Source organism: Mastigoproctus giganteus, chromosome 5 (assembly GCF_048544385.1).
Source record: "Mastigoproctus giganteus isolate SK-2022 chromosome 5, ASM4854438v1, whole genome shotgun sequence".
NCBI classification, from domain to species: Eukaryota; Metazoa; Arthropoda; class Arachnida; order Uropygi; family Thelyphonidae; genus Mastigoproctus; species Mastigoproctus giganteus.
Genome location: NC_143579.1, coordinates 179,638,821 through 179,653,929, shown reverse-complemented (window position 1 = coordinate 179,653,929; position 15,109 = coordinate 179,638,821). Strand labels below are relative to the sequence as shown.

Sequence of the window (15,109 nt, the reverse complement as noted above, 5' to 3'; positions counted from 1 at the left end):
GTGACTGCTAATTGTTTTTATTGTTTATGGTTGTGACCTCCAGAAATCTGACCGAATTACGTGGTACGGTTGGAGACAATCGTAGGGTAATCTCCAGTGCTGTGGTCTCCTGCCCCGATTAAATGGCATTTTGTCCCAATTAAGCGAAGTAAACTCTGGCTATTTTCTCGATTGGGTTCTGGTTTTTAAGATTTGTCCCAAATAAATGGCTGCCCTGATTAACCGGTGGCCCAAATAACCGGAATCCACTGTATTAGCAAAAATTCTTTTAAATATCTTTTCCTTTTGAGCTTTATGACATTGGACTATTTAAAAAAAAAAAAAAAAATATGGCTGTGCACCTTTACATCTTTTGATAACTGTTCTACTTATTTAATTATAAATTTCTCATTCTATTATTGCAACATTGCACTATACTTATTAAACTGCAGTACTATCACTCAATTTGCAACAGCAGGTGCCAAGTGAAGTAAAAAGAAAAGTAATAAAAACAAAGTATGAAGATGAATGCTGGCACTACATGCTGTTCTAATGCTGCATTACTGACTAATATTACTTCATGTTAGAGAAATAAAATGCTATTTCTAATGTGCTCCCACCACCATCACCACAGCCATTCAGTGGTTATTGCCATCTAAAGAAAACAGAAATATTAAATGTTCACTAGCAAAAGATATTTTAAATGAGTTTTCATCACTGCTAAAACTATATCTTTTGTTTAACAGTATAAACAATTTCAACATTTATAATTTTTTACTTTACATAAAGGAATTGATGCTTACCTTAACAAATCCAGGACTGGCAATTAATACACACTTGACAACTAATAAAGGGGGGAAAAAAATTAAAACTAAATCAATAAACCTGAACAGGAGTAAGATGCATATATGAGGAAAATTGTTATAACAATGCTACAAATAAATGAATTTTTTGGAATGTATAATGACAATACACTTTGGCAACAGTTAGCCTCACCTCATCATACACTATTCTATACTGCACTTGTCATGTACACAAACTTATTTAATGAAGATCTGCCCAATGTGTACAAAGAATTTTGAAAATAAGCAATTTTCAAAAGAACAAATTTGAAATTTCATTTCAAACTTAGTGAGACAGTTTCATAAACATACAAACAGCTTTTGGAGAAGATACTTTATCAAAAACACAAATGTACAGGTGGTTTTCAAGATTCATATCATCTGGTAGGAATCTTGAAATTGATTTTTGGACAGAAACTGCCAAACAGTTTCAAGCCAAGAATCAAATGCCTGTTGTACCCACCCCTTTACTCTTCACAACTCATTTGCAGAGTAAAGTGGCAGGATCCATTCTCATTTCCATAGACAAAAACAGAGCTCAAGCAAAGCAATTTAATTATGCCACAGAGATTCTGTAAAAACTGCAGGAATAGCATACACAGTTGAGAATAATAAAGAAATACAAATGTGGTTCCAATGGCCATAGAGGGAATCTGTTTTCAATACATTCTTAGAGCTCTTGACAGTACTTCATGTCTATATAGTGCAACTGTAGCAATCTGAACTAATTAGTTCGTTACTGTTTGAATCACTGAAATATTTGGATTGGCAGGATTATAACATGAGAACACATTTTACACTTATAAATTTACACATGTACAGTATTTCTCATTCACAATGTATTACAATATGGTATTCATTTTTAAAAGATTGATTGTAGAGTTTTGTGTGTTTTAACTTTGCTTAACCTTTTCTCTAAAACATCCAGATCCTGCTTTTATGTGCAGCTGACATAGAAGCAGGATCTGGTGAGCCGGAATGTTATTTTATGTAGCCCATTCAATACATGGGTTAAAGCATGAAAATGGCCTCAAGTTTCATCAAATTCATTTAAGTGTTTCTTTCTTGATCCTATTCATTTTGTAAGACAATTTATAATTTAGCTATCAATCTGAAATTAAAAATAATTTGTCATTTTGCTATTAATTCAACTTATGTAACCTCTTGCAAACTTTCAACTTCTTGGCCTATTCAATTTATCAGGTGAACAACTAATATTAGTTCTTCACTGCCCTAAACTTCACTACCTCCAGTTTCTAAATCTTTTAGGAAATCATCCAATTTAAGCCATAACTTTTGACATAAAGACAATAAATTGGGTAGTGGAAATTTAATGACACAAGGGTCAAAATGTGCTTTTTCTATGCTTTATGATAACTTTGATTAATGTGCTCAGCAGATTGCATTTAGAAATGATCAAATAGCCTCAAAAATGATAGTAGAAGTATGTTAGAGGCCAAATTATTGTGATGAATGCAATGAACAGCTATACAGACAAAGAGGGCCAACAAATCCAAAATTTCTTATAATGGGAGTACTGTATACAGGTCTGGAGGCCTCATTTTAGGAAATGATGTAGAGCTGCTGAGAAGGGCAATGAGATTGGTGAGTAGAACAAAGGGTTGATGTTACCAAGAAAGGTTTAAGTTCTGCAAATTGCAGCTTCTGGAGACTAGGCACCTGTGAGGTGATCTGAGGTGTATAAGGCCTTGAATGGATTGAGCAAGCTCAATACTAATGGGATTCTTTCTCTTGCTCAGGTTACTAACCTGAGGGGACATAAATTCAAATTGAGGAAAGACAATTGTAGAACAGATGTGCGAAAATTCGCCTTTAGCCAGCAGGTGGTTGATAGTTGGAACAAACTTCCATCTGCTGTATTGGAGGTCAGCAACTTAAATAAGTTCAAGGCAGAACTAGACAAACATTTGGAGTGAATGGATGGGAAGGGTGTGTTTTTTTATTTTTTTTTGCTGATATATGATGCTATAGAAGCTTGCTTTCTTGTATCTTATGCCCTACTAATGCTAATGCAATTCACATGAAACACCTGAGAATAATTGCAGTCAGTTTATGAATTCCAGTGCAGACCAGCTGCCAGAGCAGCTCATGGTGTTTTATCAATGATATACGAGAATTTTGCAGATTGGGATAAGGAGGTGATTATCGTGTTGTATAAAGCAATGGTTAGGCTGCATCTTGATTAACGTACTTAACTTGAAGTCATACAGACTTGAAGGCTCATTTGTGGAAGAAGTGGATCTGTTGGAATGGGCACAAAGAAGAGCAATAGGATTAGAGAGGGAGAAAAAAAAGGGGGGCATGCTCTTACCAGGAAAGGTTCTGGAAATTGCAGCATGTGGAGACCAGGCACCTGTGAGAAGATCTGACTGAGATGTTTAAAGCTTTCAATGGATTGAGTAAGCTTAAATGCTGATGGAATCCTTCCTTTTGCTCAGAATATACACCGGGGGGGGGGGGGGGGGCATAAATTCAAACTGAAGAAGGATGATAGCAGGTCAGATAGGTAGAATTTTGCCTTCAGCCAGCACTATACATTTTGGTAAAATTAAAAGTAAAAATTGAAAAGTAAAGACCTATTAAAAATTAGATATAATGGGATAGGTTTGTGAACACTTAATATTTGTAAAGGAGATATTACAATGTCATAAAACCAAATCTAATTTAATTAAAATGCTAAAACCTTCAGAGACTTACCTACATAGATATGGGCTGCTGGCAGTGAAACTGACCACAAAAAGACAAGAGAAATAAGATTTGTTTTTGTATATAGCCAAATCCTGATAGGGTGTGTATTAGTAGTCAAAGTACAGGAAAGAAAGGAAACTTACTGGGAACAAGATTACATGACTCATTCAGGACACAGCTGACATGAAGAACATTAAAGGTACCTTTAATTCTCATCATATCACCTCTTAAACTGTCCTAGATTGTAAGTCATGTAACCTTGTTCCAATAAATTTCCTTCCATTCTTTTGTGTACTCTGGCTGGTGTTCTCTTGTCAAAGCATAAGCTTTAAGTGTCTTTGAACTTACTACTGTTAGTATATCACATCTCAATTGTACATAATAAAACACGCCTGCGTGCTCTGGATTCATAATTTATTTTATTTTTGTTACACAGAGCATTAAAACTATGATAAATGAATTAGCTTTCGGCTGGGTGGCAGCCTTCATCAGATTAAAATACTTCGAATGGCAGTTGGAATGTCAATTGTACATCGACATAGCAACTTTATCTTTTATATTAACATGAATTTATGTATCTCAATCAGATCATCTCGCAGGTGCCTAGTCTCCATCTGCTGCAATTTGCAGAACTTAAGCCTTTCTTGGTAAGAGGACACATTGATATACTTTGGTGATTTACTACAAACTAAAATGATGCTATGCACTAACTTGTTTGATTAGTGAATTTTCCATAGTCTGAGGCTTTCAGACCAAATTTTTTTTTTTTTTTTTTATGAAAAAACCGAACACGAAAGGTATTAGAACCTATAGTACTTAGTACATGCATGGGTTGGAGGTTGAAAAGACGAAAGAAGATATTTGTTGACATTTAGACTTGAACTTCTGTAGACTGTAATTTTCAGGAAATACGTATGAAGGAAGGTTGTTCCAGAAAACGGCAGTTGAACGAATAAACGAGGAAGATGAAAAGTTGGTTCTGTGAGTTTGAAGTTGGACAGTAAATGGATGTTGGCTGGTGGTGGCACGTGTTTCGACTGTTTTGAAAGAGAGCGGGAATTATAGAAGCAAATTTAGAAGAACAGTGCCCACGAAGTATCTGTAGAAAAAGCATGTAGTAGAAACAGAACGTCTATGAGACGGAGAGTGAAAAGACTCTGTTACAGATGAGTCATTAATTAACCTAATTGCCTTCTTCTGAATGGAATCTAGAAGCCTGAGAGAGAGAGGTTTTGGGGTTTTGTAACTGGAATTAGTTCGGACTCATCTTTATTTCCCTTCTCCTTGGCAAAATTATCAGTAACAGTCTGGACAATTTCATTTTCTGTTACAGCTATAGTAACTACCCATTTATAACAGATTGTATAAATAAAAGGCCCAATAAACCGAAAACTGCAAATTGTTTTATTGTTGTGACCTCCAGAAATATGCTTTAGAAAAATATCACAGAGATGTTCAAAATTTATTCTTATAATCGAAGATGTGATTCTAAGAAACAATGAAAGTGTAGTGCATTTTATTGATTTGAATCAGTTCTTTGAAATCTGATTCTCTAAAGCAGCTGATTTTAATAACCAGTGATCATTATAACTAGTGCTTACTACATATACATGTATATATAATGTTGAATAGAAAAACAAGGCAGAAAAATGGAAAAAAGAGAAAATAGTCAAAGGCAACACATGCAAAACCTATACAGATCATGAACAATAAAGTGAAAAAAGAAAAAAAAAGGGACATTGAGAGGAATAGAAGGTAAAAATAACAAAAAAAAAAGTGCAAGAGAAAAATACATAGTAATTTCTTGCTTGCACTGACCAAGTGAAAAGAACTTTATTACTAAGCAAGAGAGTACACACAGTAAAACATAAAATGGGAACTGACACAAGGCACAGATATTCACGAGATAACATACATTAAATTTAGCACAAATAAAGAACATAACATAGAAGCTTTCGGCTCCTGTATGTAGCCTTTGTCAACTAACCGAGCAATGTAAGACGGTGATTTTGTGTGTTTTTATTGAATTTTTATTGAAAGCAACATGCAAGTGAAGTTTTTTTTAATTTTTTTTTTGCCTCATGCTGGCAAAAAAAAGTGTTAATTAGTGTTAATATTATCAATATTAACACTAATGATGTTGAGCATCATTAAATCATTCAAATGTAATATGTAATTCATTATTTTAACTTTATCTGATAGTATACAATACCTTTCTACTTTTATTCTGTTCAAAGTACTTTGCCTAGGATGTGTATTTTTGCTTCAGTCATTTCCTCAATTACATTTTGAAAAGTTTTCCTTCTTGATATGTTTCTCATGTTTCATATATCAATTTTGGTTTTTCAAAGGCTTAGTAATCCCTTAAGGTTTGACAGAAACTAGAGCCTTGAGTTGTTTCCTGCAACTCATGCATCAGTTGATTCTCTTGTAAAATAATGCAGTTATTCCCACTTGCCTTCTGCACCATATCCTATCATAATCAAGATCCTTTCTGTACTACTTAGAATATTTCAATAATAAGACATGCTGACTATATTTAACTGCATACTTTGGTACTGGTAGATATCACTGGTCTCCATCAGTATGTTGGTGTCTTGATTTAGATGATTGTTGTTATTTGGTTTTTAGGAGCATTAGCAACTAAGGCCATATTGCTCCGGGGCTATGTGGTGGTCATTCCCTGACCTTTCCGCATCCTCCATATTTGGTGGTCACGGGCTCGAACCCCAGTCTAATCAAGAAGTGTGTGCTACGCACTGTTGCTCCTGCCCACCTGGCTATGGAGGCGCCATTTAGATGATTATGGCCGGACATCTATTCTTGATAATGTCTCAGCACTCTCATTGAGCTATTTTGCTCACAACAGGCTTTTGGCATATGGCACAATTAGGACTGAATAAATGCGAAGAGATATGTAATAAAATTATCAAAATGTAATTATTCCCCAAATGAAACATGAAAGGACTTTAAAAAAAGGCATATTTATGAAACTGGTTGGTGTAGGCAGCAATGCATTATGATTTTCTGCATGGTCACTACTAATTTTCACAATTTCAAAATGCATAAGAAATTATTACTACATCCATGAAAGATACTATGAATCACAGCTGGGTGGGCAACTTGGTGGAAGAGAAGACTTTCATGCCACTTATAGCCTCTCTAAGCCTCTAAACAGATTAAGAAGGTTAACTTTTTAAGTACAAAGAGAGTCTAAAAAATAATTCATACCTTCAAAGTTAACATGTCGAAGAATTCCTTGCATTACTGATTCAAAGAATCTCTGTAAACCCTGTAAGAGAATAAAAATGTGAATTCATGTGACTAATTTCACTGTACTTTTAAAAACTTAATATTTTAATTATAAAACAATTTTTAATAGCATCAGCAATACTAATATACTTGTATTTTGAATATAAAGGCACCATTAACTTTAAAGCAATAAAACATTAAACTGTCCACAATAAACTGAAAAAATACAGTTTATTGGATTCTGAAGATAGTATAATTGCTATTAAATCAGTCATCCAAATAACCAAATACAGGAAAACTCTTGTTAATACAATATCAGTTTATAGAGAGTAGGGGGCTCTAGATAATGTCCCCTTAGCGGTATATTAAGACTGAAGTATATGGAGCTGGTATATTGATGAAAAAAGATTAGAATAAAAATTGGAGGAGGATAATAATATTTTAACAGTAATATAAATAAGTTCTAATGTCTTACTAAAGAATTTCAGATAAATACTATATGGAATTAATGTTTTTTAATAAGCATTAGTTCATTCCTATTTGGTTTTAATAATCATTATGTTATTAGAACCAAACCTGAGCAGTAATATACTGTTTGTTGTTATACACCAAAGGTTAAGCATTCTTTCAGGCATAATTTTGATGAAAAAGAATACAATTCACTTTATTTATGTAGCCACTTACTTCTTACTAAGGTATATGTTTCAAGTTAAGTCATTATTAAGGAAAAGATTGTTAATTTCCTTATAACTGAAGAAAATAAGATAGGATAGGATAAATTTTATTTATCATTAGCTGTTCATGCATTTAAATAGGATCAAACTAAATATTATTCTCCCAATGTTAAGAAGTTGGTTAAATGAAGCAAACAAGCAGAAAAGTTGATTAATCTTCATACAATGCAATATCTTGCCATATCCGTGTATAGTAAATTCTACTTTGATGAAATTCTAACTGTTATGAGTTTTATGCATGAATTAAAAGCATGTCTACTACAAATTCTCATTGCATAAAGAATGGATATCGTGTAATATGCTTTTTAAAATATATTCTAACCTTTCATTAAAAGCTGTGTGGTTTTCATTCTTAAGAGTAAATAAAATCAATACAATCATTAATGAGAAAAGTCAAAAGAAACACAGGTCAGGGGTCCTGACCTATATTGCTATTTGTTAACCTCTAAATTGGCCAGAACAAGAGAAAATTAACATATAAATATCTTTTCTTTATAGTTATAAAATTAAAAGGGCATGGGGAAATTATCCGTCAAGATTAGATAAGTCACATGACTGCACTTATGTGTGAAGAAGAATTAAAACAGCATACATGATTATAATATTATAATAATACTTTTATAATCATGTGTGATACCAAGAGTATAATAATACTTTTCAATGCAGTTAGTGCAAAATATGCTGATCAGCTCATGATATCTAGCTGTTAAGATCACTTCATTATTTAAGTCAAAGCCACCAGTTTCAATATTACATACAAGGCGAGCTAAAATATCAGCTGCATCATGATACTAATATACTTGTATCATGATGCAACTGATACAAGTATATTAGTATCATGATGTGAAGTATATTAGTATCACAGTTGTGGGCATCAGTACAAGAAGCAGATTGATGTAAATGTTTGCAAACAATGAGTTCTTCTGAGCGAGTGAGATTTTCACATTTTGAAGTATTTTTATATTTTGGTGAAGCAACCATTTGGTTTGTGCCAAAAGTGCAAATTACTGCTGTGTGATATGGATAAAAAGCAAAAATGAAACAACGTATGTTTGGATGCTAAACTCAAAATCATTGAAGAAGTTGATAACGATGGGGTGCACCAAAAAAAAATTGAAAAGCAATTTAACATTCCTTTACTAACATTACTGAGAGTTAAGAAATGAGGAAGGTGCTTCTGAATTTGAAATATGTACATAGTGGAAAGCAGAAAGATCCTGAAGAGAGACTACTGGAAAGGTTCTGCCAGAAGCAGTCATCGAATTTACCAACATCAAGTCCCATGCTGTAAAACAAGACTGATTGTTTCACACTAAGTCTTGGTATCAGTGATTTTATGTGTATCAATGGCTGTCTGTAGTTCTTTAGAGAGTAAAACAACTTATCTTGTTTGTTTGATATCTGCAATGAATCTGGACAAGTTGACAAGGAGAAAACCATAGATTGGTTGCAGTAGGTGCAATCAATTCTTGGTGAATATGAAACAAAAGACATTTTCAACATGAATAAGACATGAGTGTTTTACAATTTATTTCCCAATAAAATACTTTGTTTGCAGTGAAACGTTGTTGTTGTTGTGTTTTTAGGAGCATTAGCAACTAAGGCCATATTTCTCCGGGTATATGTGGTGGTCATTCCTTGACCTTTCCGCATTCGGTGGTCATGGGCTCGAACCCGGGTCTAATCAAGAAGCGTGTGCTAAGCACTGCTGCTTCTGCCCACCTGGTATGGAGGCACTTGCAGTGAAACCTGCCATGGAGGGGGAACCAAGCATACAGAAGATGATGACACTGTTGTGTGCAAAAGCAGATCGCACTATGAAGCTTCACCTTTTAGTTATCAGTAGGTTTTCTCAGCCACTGTTTTCAAAGAATAACCACTCTCTCTTGTGAGTATACATCACTTGCATAAATCACACAAAATAACTTTACTCACTGCTAAAATTTTTCAATCCTGAAATCTAAACTTGGATAGAAGAATGCTCATGCAAAAAAGGAAATTTGTGATGATTCTGCATCACTATGCTGCACATTCTATTGGGATGATGAAGCTACCAAATATTAGACTGCTCTCCATGCTTCCAAACACCTCAAATTTTATGCAACCACTGGACCAGGGGATCATTCGTAACTTTAAGAAAATATACAGATCCCACTTCATGCATCTGATATACCACACTGAATGTAAAACAGTGTTGCTCCAAAAATGGAACGTTAGATGCCCTTCAAACACTGTGATCGTCTGTGATGGAATTCCTCTTCATATCATAATAAATTGCTTTGCCAAAAGTGCTTTAGCAAGAAGGATGTAGAAACTCTTCCAGAAGCTGACCAACCAACGAACGAACAGGAGAAATTAAGGGATAGACACAAACCTCAAGGAAAAATCTGAAGCTGCTCATGTGGATAACTATTGCCATCACAGCTACACCATCAGAAGATCATCTACTAAATACTCGGATGCTGAACTATAGTTACAAATTCCATTTAATGTTACTTAAAATGTAATTGCTTGCAATAATGTCAGCAGTGATTTCTAATAGCCTTTGATCATATCTGTGTTATTGTTAAGAACAGCATTATGAAAAGCTGAGAAAACTCAAAAAAGTGTTCAGAAGATGCTGGATTGCTGTTTAAATGGTATAAAGCTCTTGAGTTAACTTAACGTTGAAGCATATAAGTTAACCAGTGGATTAACCCATGATCAAGTAATGATATGATTTTTTTTCATTCATTTCTAAACTAATCTTTATTACTTACAATTCAAAATTATGAGTATCTATCTTTTAATGCATGTTTAATCCTTTTTAAAATCCTACATTTCTTATGAATCCTTAATGTTTATTGCAGAAAACCCTGGCTATTTTAATTAACAATTATCTTCAAAATGTTCTTTGATGCAGTCGTCGTTAACTGTGATAATTGATTTTTACTCTTTCAGAATTAAATTGTTTTTCTTTTAAGTTTACATTCGTGAATACATTAATTTTATGTAAAAATTTTGCAAAATGGCAAATTAAAGTTTAATTAGAATAAATTATGGAACAAAATTAGGAAGCCAGTTTTTACATGCTCAATTCACAAACCTCATTATTATAAAGTGAGAGAATTTTGGTCCCTTGAAGTTTATATTAACAAGGTTTTCCTGTAATCTTGCCCTAAATTAGATGATGGTTTGGATCCTCTTTGGCTTCTATTATCAAGTCTAAAGAGAGTAGAAACAGAAGAAAGGATAGATAATATTGGTTTTAAAAGTTCAACTTGCATAACACTAATTATAAACTCATATTTTGATGTTTCTAAAATAACCAAATTATAATACTAAAATGACAAATGAATATCTTAAATAAAATGATTAAACAGGGTTTGGCAACAGAGCACAAATGTACAGAAATTATCAACACATTTACGAAGTGTGAAAAATATAAAAACTTAAAACACAACAGAAATTTGTTCCAGTCCATGTGTCGACAAAAACTAATAATAAAATTTACAGGTGTGGATTAGATAAAATGACAACTGGTTATGATATTATACTTGCCTAGTACAGGCAAGTATAATCTCAAGCATGTACAGGCTGTGAACAAGAATGAAATTGTGAGGTGAGAGCAATGTTAAAACCAAATTAATCAGAGGGCCTAGAAGATTTAATTACTTATGTGCCATACGACAAATAATACCCAAAGGAATATTTCAGAGTGAATCTAAAAATAGAGAACTACACAAATAATCAGTCAATTACTTGAATATTTTTATATGATATGAGGGAGATAAAGGTTGGAGGGTGGAATAGTTTCTTCAAGCATGAGTACCACTGCTTCTGACGTTGCATTCATTTGTGCTGGAAGTATTGGATCAGCTTGACCTTGGATATCAAAGGATGCTTGTCTCCTGTCAATCCACATTACTTGCATCCATTTTTGTTCTATTTGAATCATAGTTTATTGTGGTTAGCATTCTGGTGTTGCTTTTTTAGTTTTTTTTTTTTTGCTATTTGGGAGAATTTCGTTTTTAAGCAAATGGATGTGTTCTGGTTGATAGCTTTTTCTTTATAGCTTCTGATGATGGTTTACTTGAACAGTCTTCTAGTATGATTTAAATCAGTTAGTTATTTGTTAGTTAGTTTGTTATTTGGTTTTTAGGAGCATTAGCAACTAAGGCCATATTGCTCCGGGAATATGCGGTGGTCATTCCCTGACCTTTCCGCATCCTCCGTATTTGGTGGTGACGGGCTCGAACCCCAGTCTAATCAAGAAGCGTGTGCTACGCACTGCTGCTCCTTCCCACCTGGCTACGGAGGCGCCTGTTTTTTAAATCAGTAGAAAGTATGGAAGCAAGTCCCGCCCCAATTTGCATTCCCAAGTATGTATGGCTGGATCAGACTTATCTACCCTTCCAAACTTTATGGCATCAGTGTGTTCTACTCCTGTTCTCAATCTCCTGTACAACTACCCCATATATACTTAGCCATATCCACATGTGACTTGTGGGCCTCAGGTTAATAATGGGGTCTCTACCTTTTATACATTTTAAATCTGATAATTCCTGAGTCAGTAAGCTTGAGGACGCTTGCTCGCTCGCTCTCTCTCTCTCTCTCTCTCTCTCTCATTAATGCTGATTGTTTCAGCAATGATTTCTGAAATAACACTATTAGAATACCAATTCTTTCTAAGGATATAGTGTATTGTATTTACTCTGTTAGTTTTCACCATAACATGCTTTTACTGCTCTGAGAACATTCAAATGCACCTGAAATTTGGAATAACACCAGTATTTGTTGGTTTTCCATAGACAATGTGGTCTTATTTAATCAAGAGTGTCAAAAAAGGGAAGTTTGTGATTGGCTTCTACTTCCATTGTGAAAGTGATGTAAGGGTGATGTCAGGTGAGGTTTTGGAAGAATGAGTTTCTCCATGCCTTGACTGCCGGAAAATCAGACACATCCTCCCCCAAATTTAGGGGCAGGTAGTACTTGTTCTAAAAAAAGATATTGCAAACTCTTACATAAAGATTTCTGCATGCATTAAAGATAAGTTTCCCGTGCTTAAGCCAGATTTGTGCATAAAGAAAGAATCCTGGAATGTGAACTATGACTCACAAAATTAAATATCGACTAACTGAAGATGAACAAATATAGCTCCATGCGGGCAAAGCTTTTATGGCTCCAGCTAATGTAGAAGTTTTTCGTAAATTTTTGCCATTTTATTGAATTTAATTGCCATATTAATTAATCTCTAGAAGTAGCTTTATATTCTTAGTTACGATACAGTTTATTTTGAATTTAGATAGAGATTTTGTGGGTTATTACTTAGTATCGGTAAAATTTGTACTGTTCAAAACTTGCCACCATTGCTGCTATGTTATGTTATTTGGTTTTTAGGAGCATTAGCAACTAAGGCCATATTGCTCAAGGATATGCGGTAGTCATTCCCTGACCTTTCCACATCCTCCGTATTTGGTGGTCACGGGCTTGAACCTCGGTCTAATCAAGAAGCATGTGCTACGCACTGATGCTCCTGTCCACCTGGCTATGGAGGTGCCCACCATTGCTGCAGATCGATACAAAATAGCGTAACTTGTAGCGTAAATAGCGTAATATGTAGCACTGTATTATGAATTCTGTTAACTTAGTATTGGCAATTAATCAATTAAATTTATAAATCTTATTAATTTTTATTGTTAATTAAATTGTATTTAAATGGAAATCATGTCCCAGACTAGAGCAGCAAAGCAACATGCACAAAGTTGCGAAACTGTGGTTCGGAGGAAAACCGAAGGAATCGATTCTCCAATGCATCACAGTCTAAAGAAATGTGCAAAATATGACAAGTTTGTGGACCTTTCTTGAACAGGACATGATCTAGCCATGGAGGATGTCTTTGTGTGTGCTAGGTGCAGAGAATGTGAAGAAATTAGGCACCAACTCAGCATTCTGATGGGCATATCTGAGTTTAAAGAGTTGAGTAGATGCCCTCTTGGGCTGACCTTGAGTTAGGCAGCTGAGAGCATGATGGGGGCACATCAAGCTCTCATCTGCCTAACTCAATGGCAGAGCTCACTCTTGTGCACCAGTCGAAACAGCGGCAATCTTCAGGGCAGAATGCGCTAGTCCCACAGGAGCTAGTTATTGTCAGTGACTCAATTGTCAGGGAAACAGGAAATATATTGTGCAAAAAGGATGGGTGGAGTAGGACTGGGTTGTCTGCCAGGGGCAAAAGTTGATGACGTTGTAGAGCAGATATCATCTTTAAATGGCAAAAAAAGGTGATATCATTGTACACGTTGGCACTAATGACAATAAGTGTAGGAGATCAACGGATTTACTTAACAAGTGCAGGTTAATGTTGAAAAAAAATTTGCAAATTAGGGTTAAATTTGAAAGTGTCTGTAATCCTGAATGGACATGATAGGAGAGAGTATATGATGAGAGCGCTGTCAATCAATTTGGTCCTGGAGAGTTGTGTAAGGCTAATTGGGTATAATTTTTTTCAGCATGGTCTTTGCTTGTTAACAGGAGAGACTGCTTCTACAGAATACACTTAAATAGAAAGGGTGCAAGAATATTTGCTGATGCTATCAAGGCAATGTTAGGTGGGTCGGAAAACTACTAGCTTGGGGGGATTCACAGATTAACAGATCAACAGTAAACGCAGGCAGAGGTGGAAATGATTTCGCACTGCTTCTATTGGAATGAGTAGCAGCAAGTTTCTGGGGATTTCAAGAACTGCTGGGAGTCATGAAACAAGTAAATACATGGGCTGTGTTAGAGTAACTAACAGCAAGTGACAGGTGAACGCATACTTGCATGTACACCAATGCTAAGAGTATAGTAAATAAATTTGATGAATTTGAAGTGCTGGTCAAGACATCAAAGGTAGATGTTGTTGGGATATCAAAGATATGGTGTTACACAGGTAAAAGGAATGCAGAATTGGAATTTGGGAAGTACAATGTATACAGAAAGGTTAGATAAGATAGGAAAGGAGGTGGGGTTATGCTGTTAGTTAAGAAACAAACAAAATCGAAGAAAGTGCATCCAGTTGACATAGATGGACAGTGCCATGTTGAGCCAGTTTGGTGTGACAGTAAAATCCTCCATTATGTCTTATTATGGAGGATTTTAACTTCCCAGATATTGACTGGAGATTGTGGGTTGGTCACTCGTGCACTAGCAAGGCTTTTGTGGATTTGTTGGATGATTGTTTTCTACAGCAGCATGTTAGAGAGGCAAATAGAAGGAGTAAAGGAGTAACACTCGATCTGATTATCAGCAGTGATTACTCATGCATAGCAAAGACAGATTATGAGAAAGCAGCAAAGACTTCTTTATTTATACAAACTCGAAAAGGGGATTAATCAGATCGGTCCACTTGACATCAGTGGTTTGACTGTAGATGATTATTCTGAGATAGCTGCCAAACTAAATGAGTATTTTGCATCTACATTCAAGGAGGAGAGGGCCAGATGTTTATCAAACTCTAACAGGGAGTTAAATGATTTTGTAATAACTGAGAGCATAGTGGAGAAAAAAATTGTTGAAGTTAAACATAAGAAAGGCACCTGGGATGGATGGGATCTATCCAGTTATATTAAC

The 15,109-nt window shown here is 34.9% G+C and overlaps 1 protein-coding gene across 1 annotated transcript in view; it reads right to left on the bottom strand.

Moving 5' to 3' along the window:
• pelo (pelota mRNA surveillance and ribosome rescue factor) overlaps positions 1 to 15,109 on the bottom strand; it is a 220,382-nt gene that overhangs the window by 88,956 nt on the left and 116,317 nt on the right. Inside the window, exons 6-7 of the mRNA XM_090373555.1 lie at positions 6,762 to 6,822; positions 783 to 823 (exon numbers count right to left, since the gene is read on the bottom strand). Of these exons, the coding sequence (XP_090229681.1) occupies positions 783 to 823; positions 6,762 to 6,822 (102 nt within the window). The remainder of the gene's footprint in view (positions 1 to 782; positions 824 to 6,761; positions 6,823 to 15,109) is intronic.